This window comes from Gambusia affinis, linkage group LG05 (genome assembly GCF_019740435.1).
Source record: "Gambusia affinis linkage group LG05, SWU_Gaff_1.0, whole genome shotgun sequence".
NCBI classification, from domain to species: domain Eukaryota; kingdom Metazoa; phylum Chordata; class Actinopteri; order Cyprinodontiformes; family Poeciliidae; genus Gambusia; species Gambusia affinis.
The window spans coordinates 11903213-11924230 of NC_057872.1; the positions used below are offsets into that span (position 1 = coordinate 11903213).

Sequence of the window (21018 nt, forward strand, 5' to 3'; positions counted from 1 at the left end):
ACTATTTTAGAAAGCCGACACTTACAGCAACAATCATGATGCAGTTGTCCAAGAATCCAAATCCTACAAAGGGGATGGCATTATGCAGCAGGACTGGGAAGCAAGCAAAAAACTATTAGCAGACAAAACCTGGCAGGAAGAGACACATTTGGTCATTTCAGTCTTTTCCTGTATTATGCTTTAGCAGTCTTGGTCAAGTCGTAGTGACTTTGGGTACAAAACAAGAACTGCCTGTCATCAACCACGTTGCGTCGTACATATCTTCTAATTCGTACACATCTGGAGACATTTCATACAATTGATGACTGACTGTTTTCTAGCATTTTTTCTCTCTCTATTGTAAAGAAATGTGGTTATGGGACTCCAGCAAATCATATTCAGCTGAAGGAAAATCATTTAGGTTGGTTGGGCACAAAATTAAAGTAGGTTGAGATCAGGGACAAACAACATGGACATCACACATTAATATTTTGTGATTTTTATTGGAATAATGATAAAAGTCCAAGGTATTAAGGATTGGTCAATCTTTATACAGTATGTGTTACTGAGAATAAGGGGAGGTGAGAGTAGAAGGCAGCAGCGGATCTGGGAAGAGGGAGTACTGGGGAGCCAAGAAGAGTCAGGCACAGGTGCAAGTAATTAACAGGATGAGGTGGGAGGAAGGATGCATTCACTGCCGCCTGGGAAAATACAGAGCAGCCTTAAACTGTGACAGTAAACCTGGTTTTGGTCTGACAAAACCTGACCAAACATTCCACAAACTGTTAGTTCAACTTATCTACAGGGAAATAAGTATTTTTAAACTGGACCTGAATTTGTTTTTCAGAAGAAAAACCAAACAGTATGTTTGATGATGCAGCTTCATTGTCAGCAGGGCAAAAATATGTTTTTGTAAGAGCACAATCCATCAATAATGCAGACAAATTCATGTTCTGAAGGCACTGTGAAATGAGATTTGAAGAGGTCACAACCCACTTTGAGTTATGATTCAAGTTTAAGCGACTGTAGTTAAGGTACCTCTCCCTATGAAATCCGAGTGCTGAAACAATAACACCAGTAATCCCCATCATCTGTACAGCTTGGCGGTGCACGGATGACACACTATCCATGAGGATTTTATGACTTAAAGGTCAACATTTTCTGGTACTTTAACATATCTGCTTGTTTATTGTGATGATGGATTTTTGGAAACATTTTTCCTTTTTATGACTGATGTGAATTGATTTCAGGCAGCTTGTGACCTTTAGTTGAATACGACCATCAGGCTGAACTTTCCTCAACGGATTCATTCTGTCCACCTTACTTTTTTCCTGATTATCCATATTAGCAGTATCTGGTAGAGGAGCAATCACTGGAAACTCGATATTTGATCTCTCTCACCAAATTCTTTCTGACAGAGGAGAAATCCAGTCATTAAATACGAGATTGTAGGAGATCTAAAAGTTCATATTATGCAATATCCATGAACATAATTTCATCATTATTTGACAGACTGACTCTTATTTCTGAAGCTAATATAATAAAAGCTTAAGTATGTCATCATATTGATATTCCAACATTTTGGGTCTATTTATTGCACCCAAGTCAAGTCCTGGAGAGTCTTAATCCTGAGTTTCCACATCAACATTCAGCGCTGCAAATGCCTGATCACGAGACATTCATCTGATTCAGGTGTGTTGAAGGAATGGATCTAAAAGCTGCAGGACGCAGGTCCCAAGGTTAGACTTGGCGGTCCAAGTGCAATCTAAATCTGTTGCTGCTGTTACAAAAACAAAGAGCTCACAAAGAACTCCCTAAAGTGAACAAACTGATGAAAGAATCAAACACACAAAAAGCCTGCTGCGGTGAATTATGATGGCAGCTGTGCTTGATGCTAATGTGTTAAGACAGCAGGTCGAATCAGTCCTTAAGAGTTTCACTGAGCTCCTCAGCAAAGTGCCTCAGCGGGGAAAAGGGTTATTTTGGCAAAGCACAACTCCAGGCATGAAGAAATATTTATCACACAGAGGAAATATACTAAGACATGAAAAATTAGTTTTTGCCCCTGCAGCTTATTGAAACAATGGTTCATTTTTCTTAAAGTGACTTAGGTAAAAACAATGAGCTGTGCAAACCTGCATGTATTCAGAATGTGATAATATTGTGATGTGTGAGGATAAAAATAGAAAATTACATAAACATTTTTCTAATTATACATTATCTTCTTAAGAGATTGATTCAGCATTATTGAGATGCTCTAATAGAAGTCTTTCTCTGTATGTTGGGTTTCAGTTTAATTGAAGAGCCATTGCAGATCTGAGACAAGTGTGGTGAGGAAAGATGGATTTATTCAACAGAACAAATCAGAAACATTGGGACGTGGACAACCATGGGACGTGGGATAACTGAACCACCTGAATATATACTAGGGAGTCTGATTACTGAATGTAGCATAATGGCTAAATGAACAGATGAGGAACAGGTGTGGTAATGTGTGAAAGCCAGGCTCAGAGGGAAAATATTGAGTGAATCAGGGAACATAGAAAAACAGAACACAAGCATGATATGTAGATATACACCTAGGAATATCACTTAAAACAAACCTTAAATAAAATGGATCAAAATTACAAAACAAAAAAACTCTTAAATCCTAAAGATTGGGACACTAATTAGTATTAGAGGGATTTCCAAGCTTTTTATCAACCAATTTAAAGGGAACAAACATACTGCAGGGTGTTTTGGTATCGTTATGTGCTCCTTAATCATATCCATGTTAAATGTAAAGGCTACAAGAGCATTTACAAACCATTTCATGCTTGATTTGTCAGTGAGCACGGCTTCCCAGACTTTTAAAAAGTTTAACGTTGATTGGACTGTAGATAATCTCACAAGACATAGATGCAAAAAAACATGGAGTGGGCTCAGTTTGCTGAATCTTGAAACATCCATCCATCCATCCATTTTCTATACACCCTTTGTCCCTAATGGGGTCGGGAGGGTTGCTGGTGCCTATCTTCAGCTACGTTCCGGGCGAGAGGCGGGGTTCACCCTGGACAGGTCGCCAGTCTGTCGCAAATCTTGAAACAGGGAACCTTTAATCTTTAGAGCATAATGGAATAGCAGGACTGCCAGGGCACCTTGGAAAGAAGCTTGCTGGCTAGTTTCAGAAAGCTTAATCTCAGTCATAGCGCATGGATCCTTTAACAATGAGCCCACAAATTCAGATAAAAGCACCCAGTCATTGTTGAAAAAAAAAACATTTGACTAATCTCAAACAGCCCTTCAATTGTCTTATTCTTATTCATCTGTCTTATCTCAGAGATAAGTGATCACCAAGATGTTTTCTGACAAATGTAAGATGGCCCTTTGATTTACACTTGGTCAGCAACTCTCCCATGGATTCCAATTTCTGCCAGTCTCTTTCTTACAGATGAATTATGAACACTGGCCTTACTTGATGAGACTGATGTCTGCGGAGCTTTAGAAGCTATGCTGGGTTACTTTGTGATCTTTCTGATGAGTCATCAATATCCTCTTGGGATAATTTTAGTCGGCCAGCTACTCCTGGGAAGGTTTACCACTGTTTTATGTCTTATCTGTTTGTGAAAAATGACTCTCACTCTGGTTTGCTGGAGTTTCAAGGCTTCAGAAATGACGTTGCGTCTCATCTTTTCCTAAATTTATTCAGATCAAGGTATAATTTGTTGCTTTTTTTTTTTTTTTTTTTTTTTTACATATTGTTGCTAACTTTATGCTCATAGAGACTTTGAAAAAAATCAGTTAATCACAGTTAATTCACAATTTAACAAAGAGGCAGTGGAGGGCTTACTTAGAGGAGCTCATTATGTAAACAAATTCATAAATCACCACATTCTGCAGGATCTTCCAGAGGAAAGAGAGGAATAGACTTACTATATCTCAACTGGGCTGAAGTAGGTGGTGCGATTTCCAGTTGCCCTGAAAAAAGATGAATGAAAAAAATGTTACAAAAGTATCTTGGAACGTCCAAGCATGAATGATATGTTTAAAGTTCGAATGATAAAATTGATCAATAAGGACGCAAAGAGACGGTGGGGATAACATTTAACAAGATGCCAGAGGAGATGGAAAGCAGTCGGAGGAAATCGGGAAACAGCTTTCCATCACTGTCACTTCACCCAAGACAAACATGGATGTGAGGACAAAGGCAATATCATTGATATTTCTGTTGCCCACAAGGCCTTGGAGACAGAACCTGCTATCAGATATGACAAGTGTTTGTGAAGGAGAGTGGTGACAAACGGACACAGATAAAAGATAAGAACACAGAAGGTGTAAAAGCAATTTATTTTACATGGTTCTCTGGCCTAACTTAAATGAAAAATAAAACTAAGCTGAGAGTCTAATTACATTTAAATTTTTTATGTGCTGTGGCAATAAAGCTGAAGACAGGATGACAATAATGTCTTGTGACCTGTATATGGGATGAGAGACTCTAGGATAAGATCCAGGTTTATCCTGCAGACTTTGAAGGAACACACGATGAGCTATAAAACCAAAGACAATTACATGAGTTTAAGGCTGATCACACACGGCAGGATCATTTCCTTTGCAGGTTGCTTTAAATTGGATTCCTTGCCGTGAGGTCAGACGATATGCAAGTTCACATAATGAAGTCTGCAGCATCATTCTCCTGTTTTATTTTACCTCTGTAGGTAAGGTCAGATAGAGGGAGAGGTTATTTAAGGGAATGAAGCCAAATGAACTCCCAGCAGAGTATTCCTCAACCTCTGTCACTACAACCGAGTGTGTGAATTCACAGACGCACTCGCAGTCTCCAGATGCTGTCTGCACTGATATAGGAATGAGAGCATATAGGAGGGAGACTATTACCTCTGAGTATCGACTGGAAGTAGTGAACTGCAACAGCCAGGTGACCAATTACAGAAAACACCAATGGGAGTTTGGCCACCGGAGCCTCCAGTTTCCCATCAGTCCCTTCAGCCAGCCTTCCTGTTCACATCTACCTTTCCTGCTCCATCTTCTCCGCCTCCTCTCCTCATTCCTGTTCACTTCTCTCCCGACTCAAATTACAACGCTCTCATGTTGCTCTAGCAAAGACAGAGAACTGAAGGCTCATTTCGAATGTACCAACAAAGTTCATCATCTTTGCTCACATCTGCTGTTGCCTCCAGCTTCGACAGCTCGCGCAAAATGAAGTATTGCTCATTTCAAAATTCCCTCTGGAGCGTTCTTTCAGCTAATCAACTATTATCTCCAGTCGCAGGTTGTGGAAAACCCTTGCAGCTTAATAAGCATCAATTATTCCACAACAGAAGAAAAACAAATTGACACTGATGTAAGTAATTTCCACAGAGCCAGTATTGTTTTGTACCAGAAACCATAGCCAAGCCTTTATTTCTCGTTTAGCAACTGTTGAAGTATTAAATAAAACCTTCCTATGGTGCACCTAACCCATCAACAACATAGCTGCTGTTTCAGCTTCATAACTTTTCTCCCTGATACAGAAATACACCCTGTCAAATACAGCAAAAATTAGATTACATGTCTGCCCCAAAATACCAAGTTATTTAGTCTTAAAGTACACGGTTTTCATTCTGTTGAAACATTTTACAGAACATCGCAAAGGACAATTTTCCATAATTAAAAGGAGCTTGAATTCTTCTCTTTACCAGAAAATTATGAAGGAGAATCTGGATCATCAGTTTGTGATGTTAAGCTGACAAGTTTAAGACAACAATCGCAAGCAGACTAGCAAGTTCTCCTCTTAATGTTTCAATAAGTAAATAAATAGATGAAGGTTTTAGAGTGGGAAAACCAAGGTCTGGACTTAAACCAGATTTAGATTTTGTGGTATGACCATAAGCAGGACGTTCATACTCAAAAAATCCTCCAATTTATTAGACTTTGGCCAAACAATCCTCCAAAGAAGAATGGACAAAATTTCCTCCACAATATTACCACATTATCAGAATCCTAAACAATTGGCTATTAGGTTTCCCACAGGCCCAGGTTGGATTAAACAGCATTTTTTCTTAAAAACAAAAAAACAAACACACACACACACAATTGTGCTTTGCATTTACTCAGAATATAATCTTTTGACTTTAAAATTTGTTTTATGATCTGATACACTGAACTACTGTAGCAAATAAATCTATAAGGAGGCAAATTATGGAACCTCCAGTTTCAGTATGAACATTTTGATGACTTAATTTTAGAAGTCAAATAAATGCACAGGTTATGCAAAAAAAAAAGGTGCCTCATTTAAGTAAAATCTATATGAGGTATACAGGAAGATGTAAATATAGCTGAAGAGACTCAAAACAAACAGCTAGTTTAGGACCTATTATTATGTTAGATAATTTAATTTAAAAATATGGTTTACTTTTACAGCTCTCAAAAATTTGTGAAGTAGTTGACACAGAGTTAATTCCCAAAAAAATTCTCAAGCAGTCAGACTCTTCAACTCTAATCTGGCTGATATTGCTGTATATTGGCCCCACAGCTCCTCCTGTTCTCAGAGCATTGATTGCTTGTGGGCTTGTATCCCCAAGAGCTTTTGTCCAGACTGACTTCAAATTCAGCTGACCCGAGTGGCGAAAACACTTAATGGGCTGTGATGAGCTGCTAACCAGGAGCAGGGCAACCAGGTTTTACTCTTAACTTCAGCAGTACTACAGGATCTACAACGCCTACTGATGACAGCGTTTACAGATGAAAAACAGGTGCAGATCTGCTGGCTTTGACGTTTGTGTCACCAGTTTGTTTCATCCGATTATTTGTTTCACCTTCTTGTTTTATGCTTTTGCTGATACCTGATGCTCTGTTGCTCTCTGTGTGATTCAGCCACCAACACTGAACTGTACTTCTTTTGTTAAAAAAGAAAAAAAAAAAAAACAATAAAAAAAGTCACACTTTGCTGACACTTTTCGGCCTTGACAAATGGCTCATTGCTGCTTGGTGCTGGTACAGCATGAAAGTGAAGTGTGAAAAGAGTTTTGGAAAATGGAGATACATTTGAGGCAACCAAGAACCAAAAGCAAGGCTCAGCTGTGATGAGTGAAACTGTGTCAGCTCACACTGAGCGTCCTGCGCCTTGGTAAAAACGAAAAATATGGGTGGTGAGATTTTCTGCCAATTCAGGTGTTAGTGTCACAGAGGCAGAAACAAGAAAAGCTGAAATTGCATTTTTAATTACAAGCTGTTCAAACTGGCACAATATCTCTTGTTTCTGTGTGATTCAATATTGCAAATGTAAATTTAAGAGACACCTTTGTTCTTTGTTTCAGAAATATATGGCATTTAAGAGAGTTCCATTATCTGAGATGGTGTTGTGTGAGTCCTTAAGCATGCTGTATAAATTTGTGTCGCCCGGCTGAAATTATATTGACGAGTGTTCGATTTAGCGTGTGTGTGTGTGTGTGTGTGTGTGTGTGCCAGGGTTCAAAAGAAAAGGAACAATAGAAGGTTAAAACCATCCATCAAATGCCCAGTCCCTGTTATTCCCCCTGTGATGAAGGAGACAGGAACGGGAAAATTAAACACAAAAAGGATCTTGTGGACATTCATTAGCAAATTTAAAATGTGAGGAAGAGATCAGCATCGAGTTTGGATTCATTAGGTCTGATAAGAAGGGATGAGATATACACATAAAATTATCATAAAATGACAAATACTGGCAGCCATTGTTAATAACTGAAGAAGTGGAGTCCAGACAAGCTAGATATTGAAATGTACTTTTCTTTGACTTGACTGAGCATTCAATTGTAGTTAAGAAAAACAACTTTACTATTTTGGTGCCACTTTAGGCACCTCAAACAGAACAAAGACAAACAGACATCAAGTTTTAATGACCCGCCAGATAAATGGCAGACTAAAGCAATGGAAAGGAGAGGCAAGTGTTACCAAAACGCTGGCAATCGTCAACCATGTGCTGTTTTAAACTTAACTTCGACTAGAGCAATTGTACTTGAAGCATTTTTCCTTCTACAAAATATGTCTCCATATTCTTTTCTGACACAATGACACTCAAAAACTTAAGCAAACCCACACAATTTTTTGTTTTATTCTTCACATGGGCATGTGGACAAGGAGCTTCACATATACTGTTCTCAGTAGCTGCTGTCATGATCAGATAAAGGATAAAAGGTGGTTTCAATATTTGAAACACCCTTCTTTCCCAGATCCAAATTTTCAGTCTTCAGTCTATCTGTAGCCAAATTTCAAAGTATAAATTCGGTGTATATCATCACTATGAACAAAGGTTTTATCTATTTAAAAGGGACTTTGCAATTAATAAACATGAGTATTTCAACCCCTCATGTAAATGTACCAGATGAAGTCATAAGAGCTAAGAGCAGTCCCTGGCAGGTTAGATTAAAACATTAACTCATAGTAAACACATTATCAGATATGAAATAAAAAAACAAAAAACATATTTTAAAAACTGATTGGACTGAAGAAGGTATCTAAGTGTACAGTATTTAAGACCTGCATAGTATTTTTTTTTCTCATGCTGTACATTTTAAATTCTGGTTTTATATGTTAACTCTTCTGTGAAAACTGCATGGTTCATCTTTCCTGCCCATTTTCTGCTGGTACACTTGAATTCAGGCTATTGTAAGTAACTTAGGTGTAGGTTATTTCTAATCTACTCTATTTTTCAATTCTCTACTTTTGTCAAGTGATATTGCCGGTGATTAGCAATATTACTCTTTGATCAGTAATAGTAGCACTAAGGAGCTTCCAGTAAATATTATCTTCCAGCAAAGAGTTCTCATGTACTGACTGTAGCTTGATTTGGTACCGGTTTTAAAGTACGGCACGTTCAAATTAAAGAATCTGAATCTAAAATAAATAAAATTAATTTAGCACTGATTATTTTTATTGTAAAATTTTTAGAATTTACTCACCAACATCTGTGTCAAAAAGTCAAAACTTTACTTTATGAAACGATGAATGAAATCCTACTTAGGACTAAATGTGTTTTGTCAGAGGTCAAGCTCATCTACAAGGACAAAATAAGATGACCCATCATCGCCTTCTGACTTCAATACTGAGTGGACAGGTTCATTTAAACAAAAGCCACCTTGAATATCAAACAGCTCCTGTTCTAATAATACCAATACTTGAGCTTCAGCCTGTCATGTAACTCATTCCTCCATCTACATAAACACTGGGGTCTGTGGACATTTCTTATAGGATTGCTTAAGGTTGGCAATACACTGAAAATCTTGTTTTTAGTCCTTAGGTCATTATCAAGATTTGCTTAGAAAAAGACACTAGAAGTCACCTTTAGTTAGTGTGTCTAATCAGTCCACATTTAAAGATTTTATGTGTACATGTTTTAACCTTTCACTTTTTTTTTTTTATCACAATTTCTCTTTAGGTATTTTCCATGCCAATTTAAAACACATTTGTTCAGAGGGAACCTGTCAAACTTCTTAAAGAACCATACAAGATAATAGTTGGTAATAAATTGCATAGAAGGAAAAAACAAGAGTCTGGTGAGGATCCCATACAGCAACTTTGCCTGTATTTGAACACCCAGAGTGACAAATTATGACACAAAGCACAGCCAAATATTACTGGGTTCACAGCAAATCCTCAACACTCTGATGGAGTGATTAAACAAGAAACTTGGGGATGTTTTCAACAGAAGTTCTCTGAGCACGAGCTTTAGAAAATAAAATTCTTCCTTTATAATTCTACACACTGCTAAGTGTTACATCACTGTAATAAAATCTAAAACGTTTTGGAGTGGTTTTTATCACAGAAACGTTTAAACTAGCAAAATCCACAGGACAGTAACTGGACTGACTTCCTGGTAGGTGAGTGATTTAAGGGAATCGATCTTGTTTTTCTGGGAGTCAAACAGGATGACAACATCCTGTTTGACTGTAGGAGTGTTAGTCACTTCCACATTAATGGGGAGGTAATCTGATTGCCCATCAGATTACAGATCACAGTCAGTTATACGTCAGCGTACACTCTCATACTGCAGAACTGTCTGTGTGAATTATTATGATAAAGTGTGAGCTGAGGCAGTATGGCTCATGAAAACACTCTTAGAAAAGTAGGTTATCTTGTGGAAGGAGATGACAACTCATTGCTTCCCTGTTCACCTCAAAATGTAAAAAAAAAACAAAAACTTTTTATCCATCTGAAGCTGCAATTTATAACAGAAAAACAATATAAAAATCTAAACAAACGCAGAATTAGTTTCTTTGACATTTCCACTGTCACTAGTGAAAAGAATGTTTAACACATTAAAATGTTATTTTCAAAAGTTACTTTTACTCTGACAAATGAGCCTCATCTGAGCACATATTTTAATTTAATGAGTATCACTGCACATCAAATACCTACTTTATCTAGAGCCTAAACATCTTAATGTGTTGAGAAAACATCAATGCAATTAAATCAAAACTACTTCTGATAAAATAATTTCATTATCTAGCAGTTATCAGTGACAGGGAAGAGTTGAGCTATTACTGGACTGGAGGGTTTCTTCATTTCTTTGAACTAAAATATTCATCACTTCCTCATTTGATATGAATATCCAAGTCTCAAGACTATTTGATTAGTTCTTGTTGGTGCTTATTCACACACTAAGCACTTCTGAGGATTCAAACACACTAAAAGGTATTGTGTTGGTTTAACATGGTTGATGTTCATATTTGGGCATTTAGAAGGATGTTTAAGAAGAAATTCAATGTTATATTGATGCAAAATTTCAATGAGTTTTTTTTTTTACTCCAAGATTGCATCTATTTGTTCTTTGACAAATATTTTTAAAGCTCAACTTTTGTTCCCATTTACCCGTCTTGATATTGGACAAATATGTACCCACTCCAAAGTATAAAAATAAACCAAGTAAGTTTATATAAATTGATTGATGGCCTGCAACCAAAACAGTCTGAGGACCAGCATCTTCTGCAACTAATGGGTTAAATTTTGTCTGCAATAGGTAAATAATTCAAAGTGTAAGCCTCTGACAGTCTAAATGCCACCACCCATATATATTTGACCTTTAACACGAATAGCCTTTTTCCCGGCCTTTCTTTTCCCCAATAAACCAATCTACAGTCCTCAAAAGCCTCTGGGTTCAGGGAAGATTTACGTGGAGTGGAACGTATGAAATACCACAATTTATTTCAGTGCAAAGTAAAATACTCAGTCTTTCCAACATAGCCATATTAAAATGAAACATTTAAAATAAAGAAAAATAGTGAAGGTTTATTTAACTAATTAAATAATTCAATAATACAGCTGCATGCAGGTTTTACAACTAGGATTTCTCGGAGGGCCCTACGACAGACTTGCAACCTGTCCAGGGTGAACCCCGCCTCTCGCCCGGAACGTAGCTGGAGATAGACACCAGCAACCCTCCCAAACCCATTAGGGACTAAGGGTGATTAGAAAATGGATGGATGGATGGATGGATTTCTCTGAGGTTAAATCTACTAGTCCCGATTTTATTTCTTAAGAAATGTAAAACATAAAATAGAAAGAAATCCTGTAGATGGTTTGATTGAGATGGTGCTTTTGTCTCAAAATAAAAAATGTAGAAATTACCAGATTGTCCCCATTTATGCCATAAAGCATATGTCCCAAAACTTTGAGATTTTTCTAGAACTAAAAAGTGCATCCATGTGTATGTTGTTGGTTGATGCATTTAAAGACATAAAATGGTGGGAGTTCTTTGTTATGATGCATTCACTGCACATGAAAAAATCTACTTTTCAGCCTTAAAACTCCAGCTCACATGTCAGAGGTGTTGGAGGAAAACTGACTGATCCAATTTCTGCACAATTGATTGTAAAATGTCACTTCAATTTATAACTACTGATTTGAACAGAACACACTCAAATTTGCCCACCATCATCATGACTCCCCCATAGCACACTGTTCACTGTCATGTACTGAGTAATGTCAATTTGTTATGGTCTCAGTGATATCTTTGAAGGACATAAGAAAAAAATCAAATGGATTTTTCTTATGATGATAGAAATCCTGTTATGAATCCTGCAGCGCTATGTGCAGGTATCTAAGCTAAAATATAAAGATTAGGCATCGAGTCTCCTGCAGCCACAGGATGAAAAGATGATGGATGCTGATAAGTTTGTCAAGAAAAATAATCTATCTTCCTGGCAGTACAGCAGCCACAGCGAGTCCCAGCAATCACTGATTCAGCTTGTCTGTAGCCTGTATACGTAGAAGGTAAGAGAATCCTCTTCATAGTATGAAGGTGAGGAAGTCAGCGAATTCCCAGAGGGCAGGGCTAAAAGGTGAAAGAGGAGGACAGGAAATGTCCTCTGCATGTTGCCACCTCAGTGACTGTTCATGAAGAGTTGTGTCCAAATATAATAATAGAAGGTTAAGTGGAAGGAAAAGTGTAGTATCAAATGGTTTATAAGGGACTAACCACAACATGGAAGCACAGCATATACAAGACTCTGTGGCCGGTTCATAGAGGTGTTGCTCACGTTATACAGAAATAAAGGCTTGAAAACATTACTGTGTGTAATTATTTTATATAACATGTTTCACTTTGTGAATTAATCTACTGAAATAAGATAACTAAATAAGACAACTTTTCAATACTATTCTAGTTTTTTGATTTGGTCTGTAATAGGAAATTTAGGCTGACATTTTGTATTAATCAATGTGGTCCAAACACAATATTACATTTTTTAAATGTAATATTGCATTAATAAAATGCAGGGCAATGCCATAACTCCTGGTCTTCAGACCCGTTTTGTCAGAAAGGGTTGCAGCCAAGACCACAGATAAGGCTGACACACATTCTTATCTCAAATTTCACAGCTGAATCCTGTATTTCCCGTCATCTTGGGGACTACTGAAGAGATTTCCTGTTTAGGCCACCTTAAGTGCCCGCCAGCTTGTTCGGGTTCCCAACCACCTTGTTGCTAATCATCTTCTACTGTATCCACAGATGTTTCCAAATTCTTAACCATCCAGTTCACTGATTAGTCTCCCAAAAACACACAAGCTCTCCATGTCTTCTCTTCCTCTGTCTGCAGACCAGTTTTGAAACTGGTCTGCTACAGTTGGGTCTTTACTCCATATTTGCATAGGCTTGTAAAAAAAACAACCTGCTTTCAAGCTACCCTCTAATTCTCCCTGTTTAGTTCCTGTGGAAAGTTCCAAAAGTATGGATGTCACAAAACTCTTGAAGTTTCATTTTGGTTTCATGTGATCAGAGTAAATTCCTCCACATGTTTTCTGTGTCCTTATCTTAGCTTAGCACAAAAAGTCACGAATCCTTCTCCTTCCACCTCAGAGTTGTCCACTACTTTGTGTTGGCCTATCATACAACGTTCTGATAAAATACATTTTAGGTTATGTTTGCAATATGACAAATTGAAAATGTTCAAGTGCTGTAATTTTCTGGGAATCAAGATTATAGCTTAAAAACAAACATGTATTGATATAAAATATAAAACAATTAATTTTCAAATTCCTGTCTGTAGGATTATTTGTATTACATTATTTAAAGAGAGATTTAAGATTGGTCTGTAAAAACTGAGACTTTGCAAAACTCTGCGATAGAATAAAACAAAGCTTCTTAGCAGGATTCATAACAGAATTTCTATCATCATAAGAAAAATCCATTTGATTTTTTCTTATGTCCTTCTATGATATCACTGAGACCATAACAAATGCAAATATTTGAAATCTTAACTTCTGGAGTTGATCCGAGATTAAGTTTCTCTTATATCTCACACTATCACTGGTATGAAACTAAAGCTTGTTAATAAATAATAAGTATGGTAAAGCACAGACGCCGCGTTTTACCCCCAGTGGGAAAGAGTGTGAACAGTTTGGGTCAGCACAGAAGCCGTAAAGCCTCTTCATCATCTCTTAACTGTTTCTCCCGCTGCATTTCCCTCCTTATCGATTGTCTACTTTCTCTCTGCATGTGGGAGATCCTCTGTTCTGATGCATTTCTCATGCTCCCATAATTGTATTCTTACGTTACACAGAGATCCAGTAATGCCTCCACACTGAGTACATTGTACAATTTACTAAACGCTACCTACAAGCAACAGCATTTGAGCCTCAACATTTTTGTGCAAAAGAACTTATGGTAGCCCCAATAGACCCAGAGACCTGAATGAAGATATGTGAAATGCCAAAATTTGCAAAGCTTTATCAAGTAATGGAAACTTAAACATCAGATTAAATTGCTGATTAAATAAAAAAGAGGTTTTGCAAGAAAATTGTAAATATCAGTAACTACAAGAAAGAGTAAATGCCCGATAAACTTAAAAATTTAATAATTATTAACATTTCCTGTCAGTTACCTTGAGGCTATGGCTTTGGACGAAAAAACCATGTATTTATTTATTTTTTCAGCAGATATCTCTGGGTTGCTTGAGCCCACTTCACCAGTCCACTTTAAACCTGACATTAATACTTACAGGTACTCTAGACTCCCAACAAAACAAACTAAAAAATGCTGCATCATGAAGGCACAAATCAAAACAAAAGGGAAGGACGCCCACATGTCTTAAGACAGTACCAGCTACTAATCATTTATCCTGCACAGCACAGATCAGAAGGTCTAGAAGCATTGCCTTCCGAGCTCTCTTACCACATATTAAGAACTGCAGATTTATAAAAAGAGGCACGAGTGTAAGAGAGGTTAGTGCATTTATACCTGCTGTAAACAGAATGGAATACATCAAACAGACTGCAATCTGTCCAAAATTGATAATAAATGATCAAATAGGTCCGTCAAAATTCACCCACACGTCAGCTTTAGAGCTGCATTTAAAGACTAGCCATTTCTTATTTTTAGGAATTTGACCAGAATCTGCCCACAGCTGAAGGCCATTCAGACCTCAATTATCATTTCAGAGATCACAATAATCATTTTAATAAAACACCTAATTTATTTCTCCCTGCTAGGATTTAACACTGCAGTTAATCTCAGTTCAAATTAAACAGAGTGAATCACAGAGCTAACCAGAGCTAGCTCCATGCAAACAGACTTAACAGTTTCAACCCCTGCTAGACTGGCAATTGCAAGAGCTCATGCATTTACACACAACATTTAAAGAAGTGCATCTGTCATAGACAGATTAAGGAAAAGGAAAAGCTTGAGTCATCGTCATGCATCATAATAATAATAGGATTATTTTTTTAAATATGTTGAAAATATTATATTTTACAAGCAAGTATTTTTGTCTCCAAGAGATGCAGATAGAAAATTTCACCCGAATCAATGTTACTACTTTTATTTATTTATTTATTTATTTTTACTTATCCACGCACAAACAAAAACATGGATCACATTTTCAGAAATTGCACGAATATTTGTTAACAGCTGTCCACAGGTAGAGCACAAATGATTGAACCTAAGGGGCGAACTTTATCATACTGACGGTGTTGAAATGTAACACCTTGTACCATCTGCTTCACTGTAAAACCCTACCTACCTTGAGCAATGGCTATGGACTCGAACTTATGCAGCTCCCGCAGCAGACAACTGCGTTCCGACGGATGGAGGCTGTAAATGAAGTCCTTGGCTCCGCGGGGTGAGTTGAGGGGCTCCACGGGTTCCTTCAGGGGATGTGTGCCCAAGTAGCATCGCTGCACCAGCGCGGAGAGCGGAGGCTGTGAGGCGAGCCTCCCCGGGGAGCCTGATACTACAGCGGATGGTTCGCTGCTCCTGTGTCCGGCTCTGGACAGTCCTCTCCCGGCTGTCAAGGAGAAGGCAGGCCGCAGGACTCTCCGCAGGCAGGGAAGCATCTTAGGGATGAGGATAGAGAAATAACCCGGAGTCCTGACGGACAACAGGGCCCACGGTTATTAGAGTAAAATTGTATTTTTCTCAACCACGTGACATTACCCATGATTGCATTATTTATGCTACAAACTAACGTCCGCGCAATGGTGGCAGAAAAACACAGCTTCTCTATCCGAGTGTCAATTCTAAACCAAATGTGAATCTGACATTTCCCCCCACACACTATTTACGAACCGGTATTTTAGTTTGCAACCCTCTTCCTAAACAAAAAGCTACATAGACCAAACTGCAACAATACTTACTGGGACGCACCTCAGCCGATGCTCCGCTGTCCCGTCCTCCAACCTCCGGCAGGAGAAGCCCAAAAAACACGGCAACCGCTCCGGTTCATACGCTTCACTCGCTCTAAGAGTTTCCACACAGTGACACAGAAACCGCAAACATTAAACCGACTTGTGTAACAGAAAAAGAAATCCCATTTTCGGTTTCTTCGGACTAACCTCTGGCTGGCAGGATGGAGTGAGGCGGATGGGAGGGCACAGCGGCGGGCAGCGACCTCGAAAATGCTGACCAATGGCAGCGCCGCTTTCCTCCGTGCGTAACACTGACGGCACCGTCAGACGTACGCACCTCTGATCACGGTCTCATTTGGGGACTGCTTGGGTCAGAAATGTAAAGCCTGCTGTGCTGAAGAATGTGTAAAATCTATGTAAACGGGGCAAGTTGTATAGGTAATTTAACGTCACCTTTGAAATAAAAACGCGTCATGTGCTTCCCTATTTTTAGGATGGTTCATATTGTCAATGAAAATAAGTGCCAAAAGTTTTTATGTAACTATTCACAGCTCAGTCAAGATGAAAATATTGCACATTACAAGTGTAAATCAGTGTGTCAGAAATGGGTGTGTCCACCCATTCCACCCGTTCCTTTCCATACTGTAACTCAGATGGGGCACTTCAATTGTTTAACCAGACCTGAGGCCACACCCAAAGGAAAAAAATATATCATGTTTCAGAAGGAAGGCGCTCATTCATTAAAAAAATTAACAAAAACAAAAAAATTAAAGTCTCCTGAGTGTGATTCACTATTCTGCTGATTGTAAATGTGCTTACAGACCTTAAATGAAAACTTGTAGAAGTTGGTTGAGAGCTAATAATTCTTTGTAAGAGCGACGTCTGGTGGCCGCAGTGTCGCATAACAAGATTATTTTTCATGTTTGATCCCTCTCCTTTGTGTGGCGGTGGTGTTTTGAGTTCTTCGGGTTGCATTCAGTGTTACTCTTATTTTATGTATAAAATTTGTGAAAATACAGCTTTTATTTGCACATATTTAGCAAAATGTGCAAATTATAACTTCTAATATATCAGTTTTAAATTACATCTCGAGTCTTCTCTCGAGTCTAAAAAATATAAAATGGTTCTCGGTTTTAATATATATATATATATATATATATATATATATATATATATATATATATATATATATATATATATATATATATATATATATATATATATATATATATATATATATATATATATATATACATATATATATATATATATACATATATATATATATATGTGTGTGTGTGTGTGTGTGTGTGTGATACCCACTCAAACAAAAAAACATTAACATGCAAAACAACTGAGCCAAAGTAAGTTGATTATTTTTATTATATTTCTAAAGGTGTCGCTTTATCCTGAAAAATAAACAGCATCAAAGCTTGAACTATACAGGGACAGGCAGCGAGAGGTCAACTCTCCACTGAGAAAATGGGCAAAAAACAAAACTATGTTACAGATTAAACTGTAATGTTTAAAATTTCACAAACTATAAACTTCTTACTCATAGGATATACTGGCTTTTGGAAATATATATTTATGCTAAGAATTTGAATATGGGATTTACAGGTTAATAGCATATTTGAGATATTTAGACAGACAAAATTGACCAGGTCATAAAAGAAAAATTGCCTTCAGGGAACAGCTGTCAAGTTTATGAATATTTCTCTGTTAGTCCACTATCTCTTCAGTCATGCTAAATTAACTGTACAAGCAAAAACTAAAACAATACACACATTTTTACCAACTCAGAGGAAAATGTAGTTATTTTGTACACAAAACTTATAATACTGTTGCCAATGAACTCAGTTAAACAGCTTGCCTCTTGTTAATCTGTAATGTCTGCACATCTGTTTTATATCTTTCTCACACTGGAACGGATAAGCAACCTTCTTACTCTGATATTGTTTGGAACGTATAAAAATAGAAATAAGATGAGAACCAAGATGGAATTAAAACACTGAAAAAGAAAATAAATTAAAAATGTGTGAGTTCCTCGACTGACCACCGCTAAACAATATTTACACTTTCATACATCTTGTAGTACACAGTGCTTGAACTGAAACGCAAATGAATTACAGACATGGTGCCACTAACTAGCCTCCTTAGCTTATAGTCTAATGCTACGATACGAGGATTAATCTCATATCCCCAAATCTTATCAAAGTCCTGATTAAAAAAAAGTAACTAGAATGCTACTTATATAGTTTATGAATTATACATTTTGATCTGATTTCCTCCTTTTGACTGAAACAATATCTGTACTATTGCAAAAGATGGAAATGTTAATCAGAAATACTTCCTTGTTAGCAGAGTACAAGGAAACAAAAAAAGTTAAACGTGGGGAAAAAAAATGTTTAGAGCTTTTAACTGAGAATCTTTACATCAAAAATAGTTTGTCTCATTAAAAATTCATATCACTTGTTTTCATTTTTCAAACTCTTGCACATGGTAACTATAGTATGATAGTGGAGGGTGAATTAATAAACCTGACGTTTATATATCCTATAAATCTCAGTATGTAGACTGCAGAGCCAAAAGATATGAGAAATCAAAGGCCTGCAGGAGAGTTCAACCAAAAATGTATATTAACGCAGGGGAGGCTGATGATAATTACAATCTTTTTAGATGTTTTGAAACTAAAATTGCCTCTCTGAACCATCACACTCATCCTCAATTGAGATGTGCTAAATTATTTACAAATTATAAAGACGTTAAAACAAGCACAGATATTAAAAGAAAAGATCAAATTTCTATTTATATAACCTCTTTAAACTTTACAATGTATCCTGCAGCAACGCGGACATGTGGTAACACAAAGTCAGTTCCTCTACTTTGCCATGGCTTCCTGGGTCGGCCATTCGGGTCCATCAGGGGCTCTGACATCAGCTGTGTTTACGCCTCAGTGTCCATCTTTCTTCATGAACAGTGGTTATTTTACCACAGGAAAAGGTCAGCTAAGTCATTTGTGCTCTTTTCAGAAAAATATTTACAGAAGCGCATCCTAATATTCCACACTGTTAATGGATCCAACCCAGCAGAAATAGTAAGTGTTTTGGTTTAGAGCTTCTGTTTGATGGCCAATGAAGAATAAATCTACTCAGAGTAAACAGAAACAACCACAAGGGGGCTCTACTCCTGGTTATACAAACTGCCTTTAACCATGGATCTGATGGATCAACCAAAAGGAAAAATTTACACTAAGCCGAGGTTAAATATCTTTGAGGTGACATGTTTTCACAAGTGAACAATTCATATGAGAGGTGCCTCCTATTAACAGAAAAAGCTTTTCTTTCTTTTAAAGCTTTTGACCAAACTCCCAGATATTTTTTGATGGAAATTTCCATCATAAAAGCTCAAGATACTTGTGACACCAGGCTGACAGTAGGATGATGGCGTCAGGCGATCCGTGGAGCTGAACGGTCATTGGTGAGGGTTCTTTTGAGCTTGACCCCCTTGCGGATAGCCACAAGCATGTTTCCTTCATCTTGTTCGTCCGCCTCCTCTCCAGTCCCCTGGTACGGCTGGACCAGCTGGTTGGGCAGGGGCACGGTCGGAGGGTTAGTGGAGGCCTGACCGCTCCAGGACGTCAAAGGAATCGTGCCAGCTTCATCTGCTCTTACAAACGTTGAGGAATATGAGCTTTCCTCTCCTCCTCCGATCTCCTCTGAACTCCTGCTCCCGTTAACCGTTCCTGACATATCAGGCACTGTAGGGATTTTCACTGGCACCACCGGAGTACGAATGGGAATGGGGCCTCCGCCCACAGAGCCGGAGCGACGGGCGCAGGGTTTAGAGGAGGGGGTGCGGCGGATTGTGGCAACTCCTGGGGTGACGATAACTGAACCATGACCTGCAGGGAGGATTACAGAGGTGGGATGAATCCTTGGCAAGTAATGATGACACAAAGCAAATAATAAATGCTGCTAGAAAAAATGTGATTTGACGTGAAGCAACCTTTGTTACAAGATACACAATAGACAACAAAATGGATTTTATTGATTTTACAATAAAACATGAAAAAAGGACCACCCTCTATTTAGCTCCATTCATCCTCCCATCACATCTGACCTGCTGCCATGACTCAAAATAAGTTACACTCAGGTGGATTCTATTACCAACAGTTTGAGTTTTATTTTAATTTGTATTTAAAATGCACAAGATATGAATCCACTGCACGGTTTTGCCAATTCTATTTGTTATTTTGCTATATTTGTCTGTCAATCAAATCCCAAAATTTATGCCTAAGTTTGTGGTTGCAATAAGAAAATAATGTGAAAAAGTTAAGGTATAAAAGGTATAAAGCCAAAGCTATGCTAGTCAACATTTGTGATAACCTCAGAGTTATTTGTACCCGTAGAAGTAGCAGTGTATTGGCCAGCAGGAGCAGACGGATAGGTTCCTGTGTGGACCGGTGTGGAGGGATAGGCTCCCCCATGGTACGTCCCCTGTCCAGGATATGGGGTCTGTGTGATGGGCATGCCGGCTGTGGAGGCGGGCCGTTTGGTCTGGAACATGCGTCTGTAGGACTGGCCAATGTCGCTGTTTCTGGGGATCGTGGAGGACTTGTCGAAGTCAGATGGCTGCTGCGGCTGCTGCTGCTCAGGCTCCTGGTCTCCAGCCATGGAAAAGTAGTCGTAATCTGAAACTGTCATGGGTAAATATGAGGAGGTTAAGTCACACTACTACAGAGTGGATTATGACACAAAATCTCCAAATTGATATTCGGGATAAACTTTACTACTTTGTGAGGGTATGGTGTCTTCAGAGCAGCAGGGTGTGTTGGTCTGAGTGCTGTAGCCGCTGGAGCACTGGATGGAGTCTCTGTTTGACCTCTGGGTGTCCAGCTCCAGACCCCTGGATAAGGCCAGGGCCAGTTCATTTTGGGCCTCCAGATCATCAGCCTGACAAAAA

General features: G+C 38.1%; 2 protein-coding genes across 10 annotated transcripts in view; both read right to left on the bottom strand.

Annotated features, from left to right (window-relative positions):
* Positions 1 to 16403, bottom strand: part of LOC122831321 (transmembrane protein 65-like) — a 26230-nt gene extending 9827 nt beyond the window's left edge. The window contains exons 1-5 of one of the 2 annotated variants that reach the window (XM_044117415.1): positions 16261 to 16403; positions 16063 to 16165; positions 15450 to 15796; positions 3892 to 3936; positions 26 to 93 (exon numbers count right to left, since the gene is read on the bottom strand). In XM_044117415.1, the coding sequence (XP_043973350.1) occupies positions 26 to 93; positions 3892 to 3936; positions 15450 to 15762 (426 nt within the window). In that variant the 5' untranslated portion in view covers positions 15763 to 15796; positions 16063 to 16165; positions 16261 to 16403. The remainder of the gene's footprint in view (positions 1 to 25; positions 94 to 3891; positions 3937 to 15449; positions 15797 to 16062; positions 16166 to 16260) is intronic. The other variant, XM_044117416.1, reaches the window with a different exon arrangement.
* Positions 16404 to 17418: 1015 nt separating this feature from the next.
* Positions 17419 to 21018, bottom strand: part of LOC122831060 (protein MTSS 1-like) — a 45329-nt gene continuing 41729 nt past the window's right edge. For all 8 annotated transcript variants that reach the window (XM_044116976.1, XM_044116975.1, XM_044116980.1 and 5 more), the window contains 3 exons: positions 20849 to 21008; positions 20459 to 20752; positions 17419 to 19957 (listed from right to left, as the gene is read on the bottom strand). In XM_044116976.1, the coding sequence (XP_043972911.1) occupies positions 19503 to 19957; positions 20459 to 20752; positions 20849 to 21008 (909 nt within the window). In that variant the 3' untranslated portion in view covers positions 17419 to 19502. The remainder of the gene's footprint in view (positions 19958 to 20458; positions 20753 to 20848; positions 21009 to 21018) is intronic.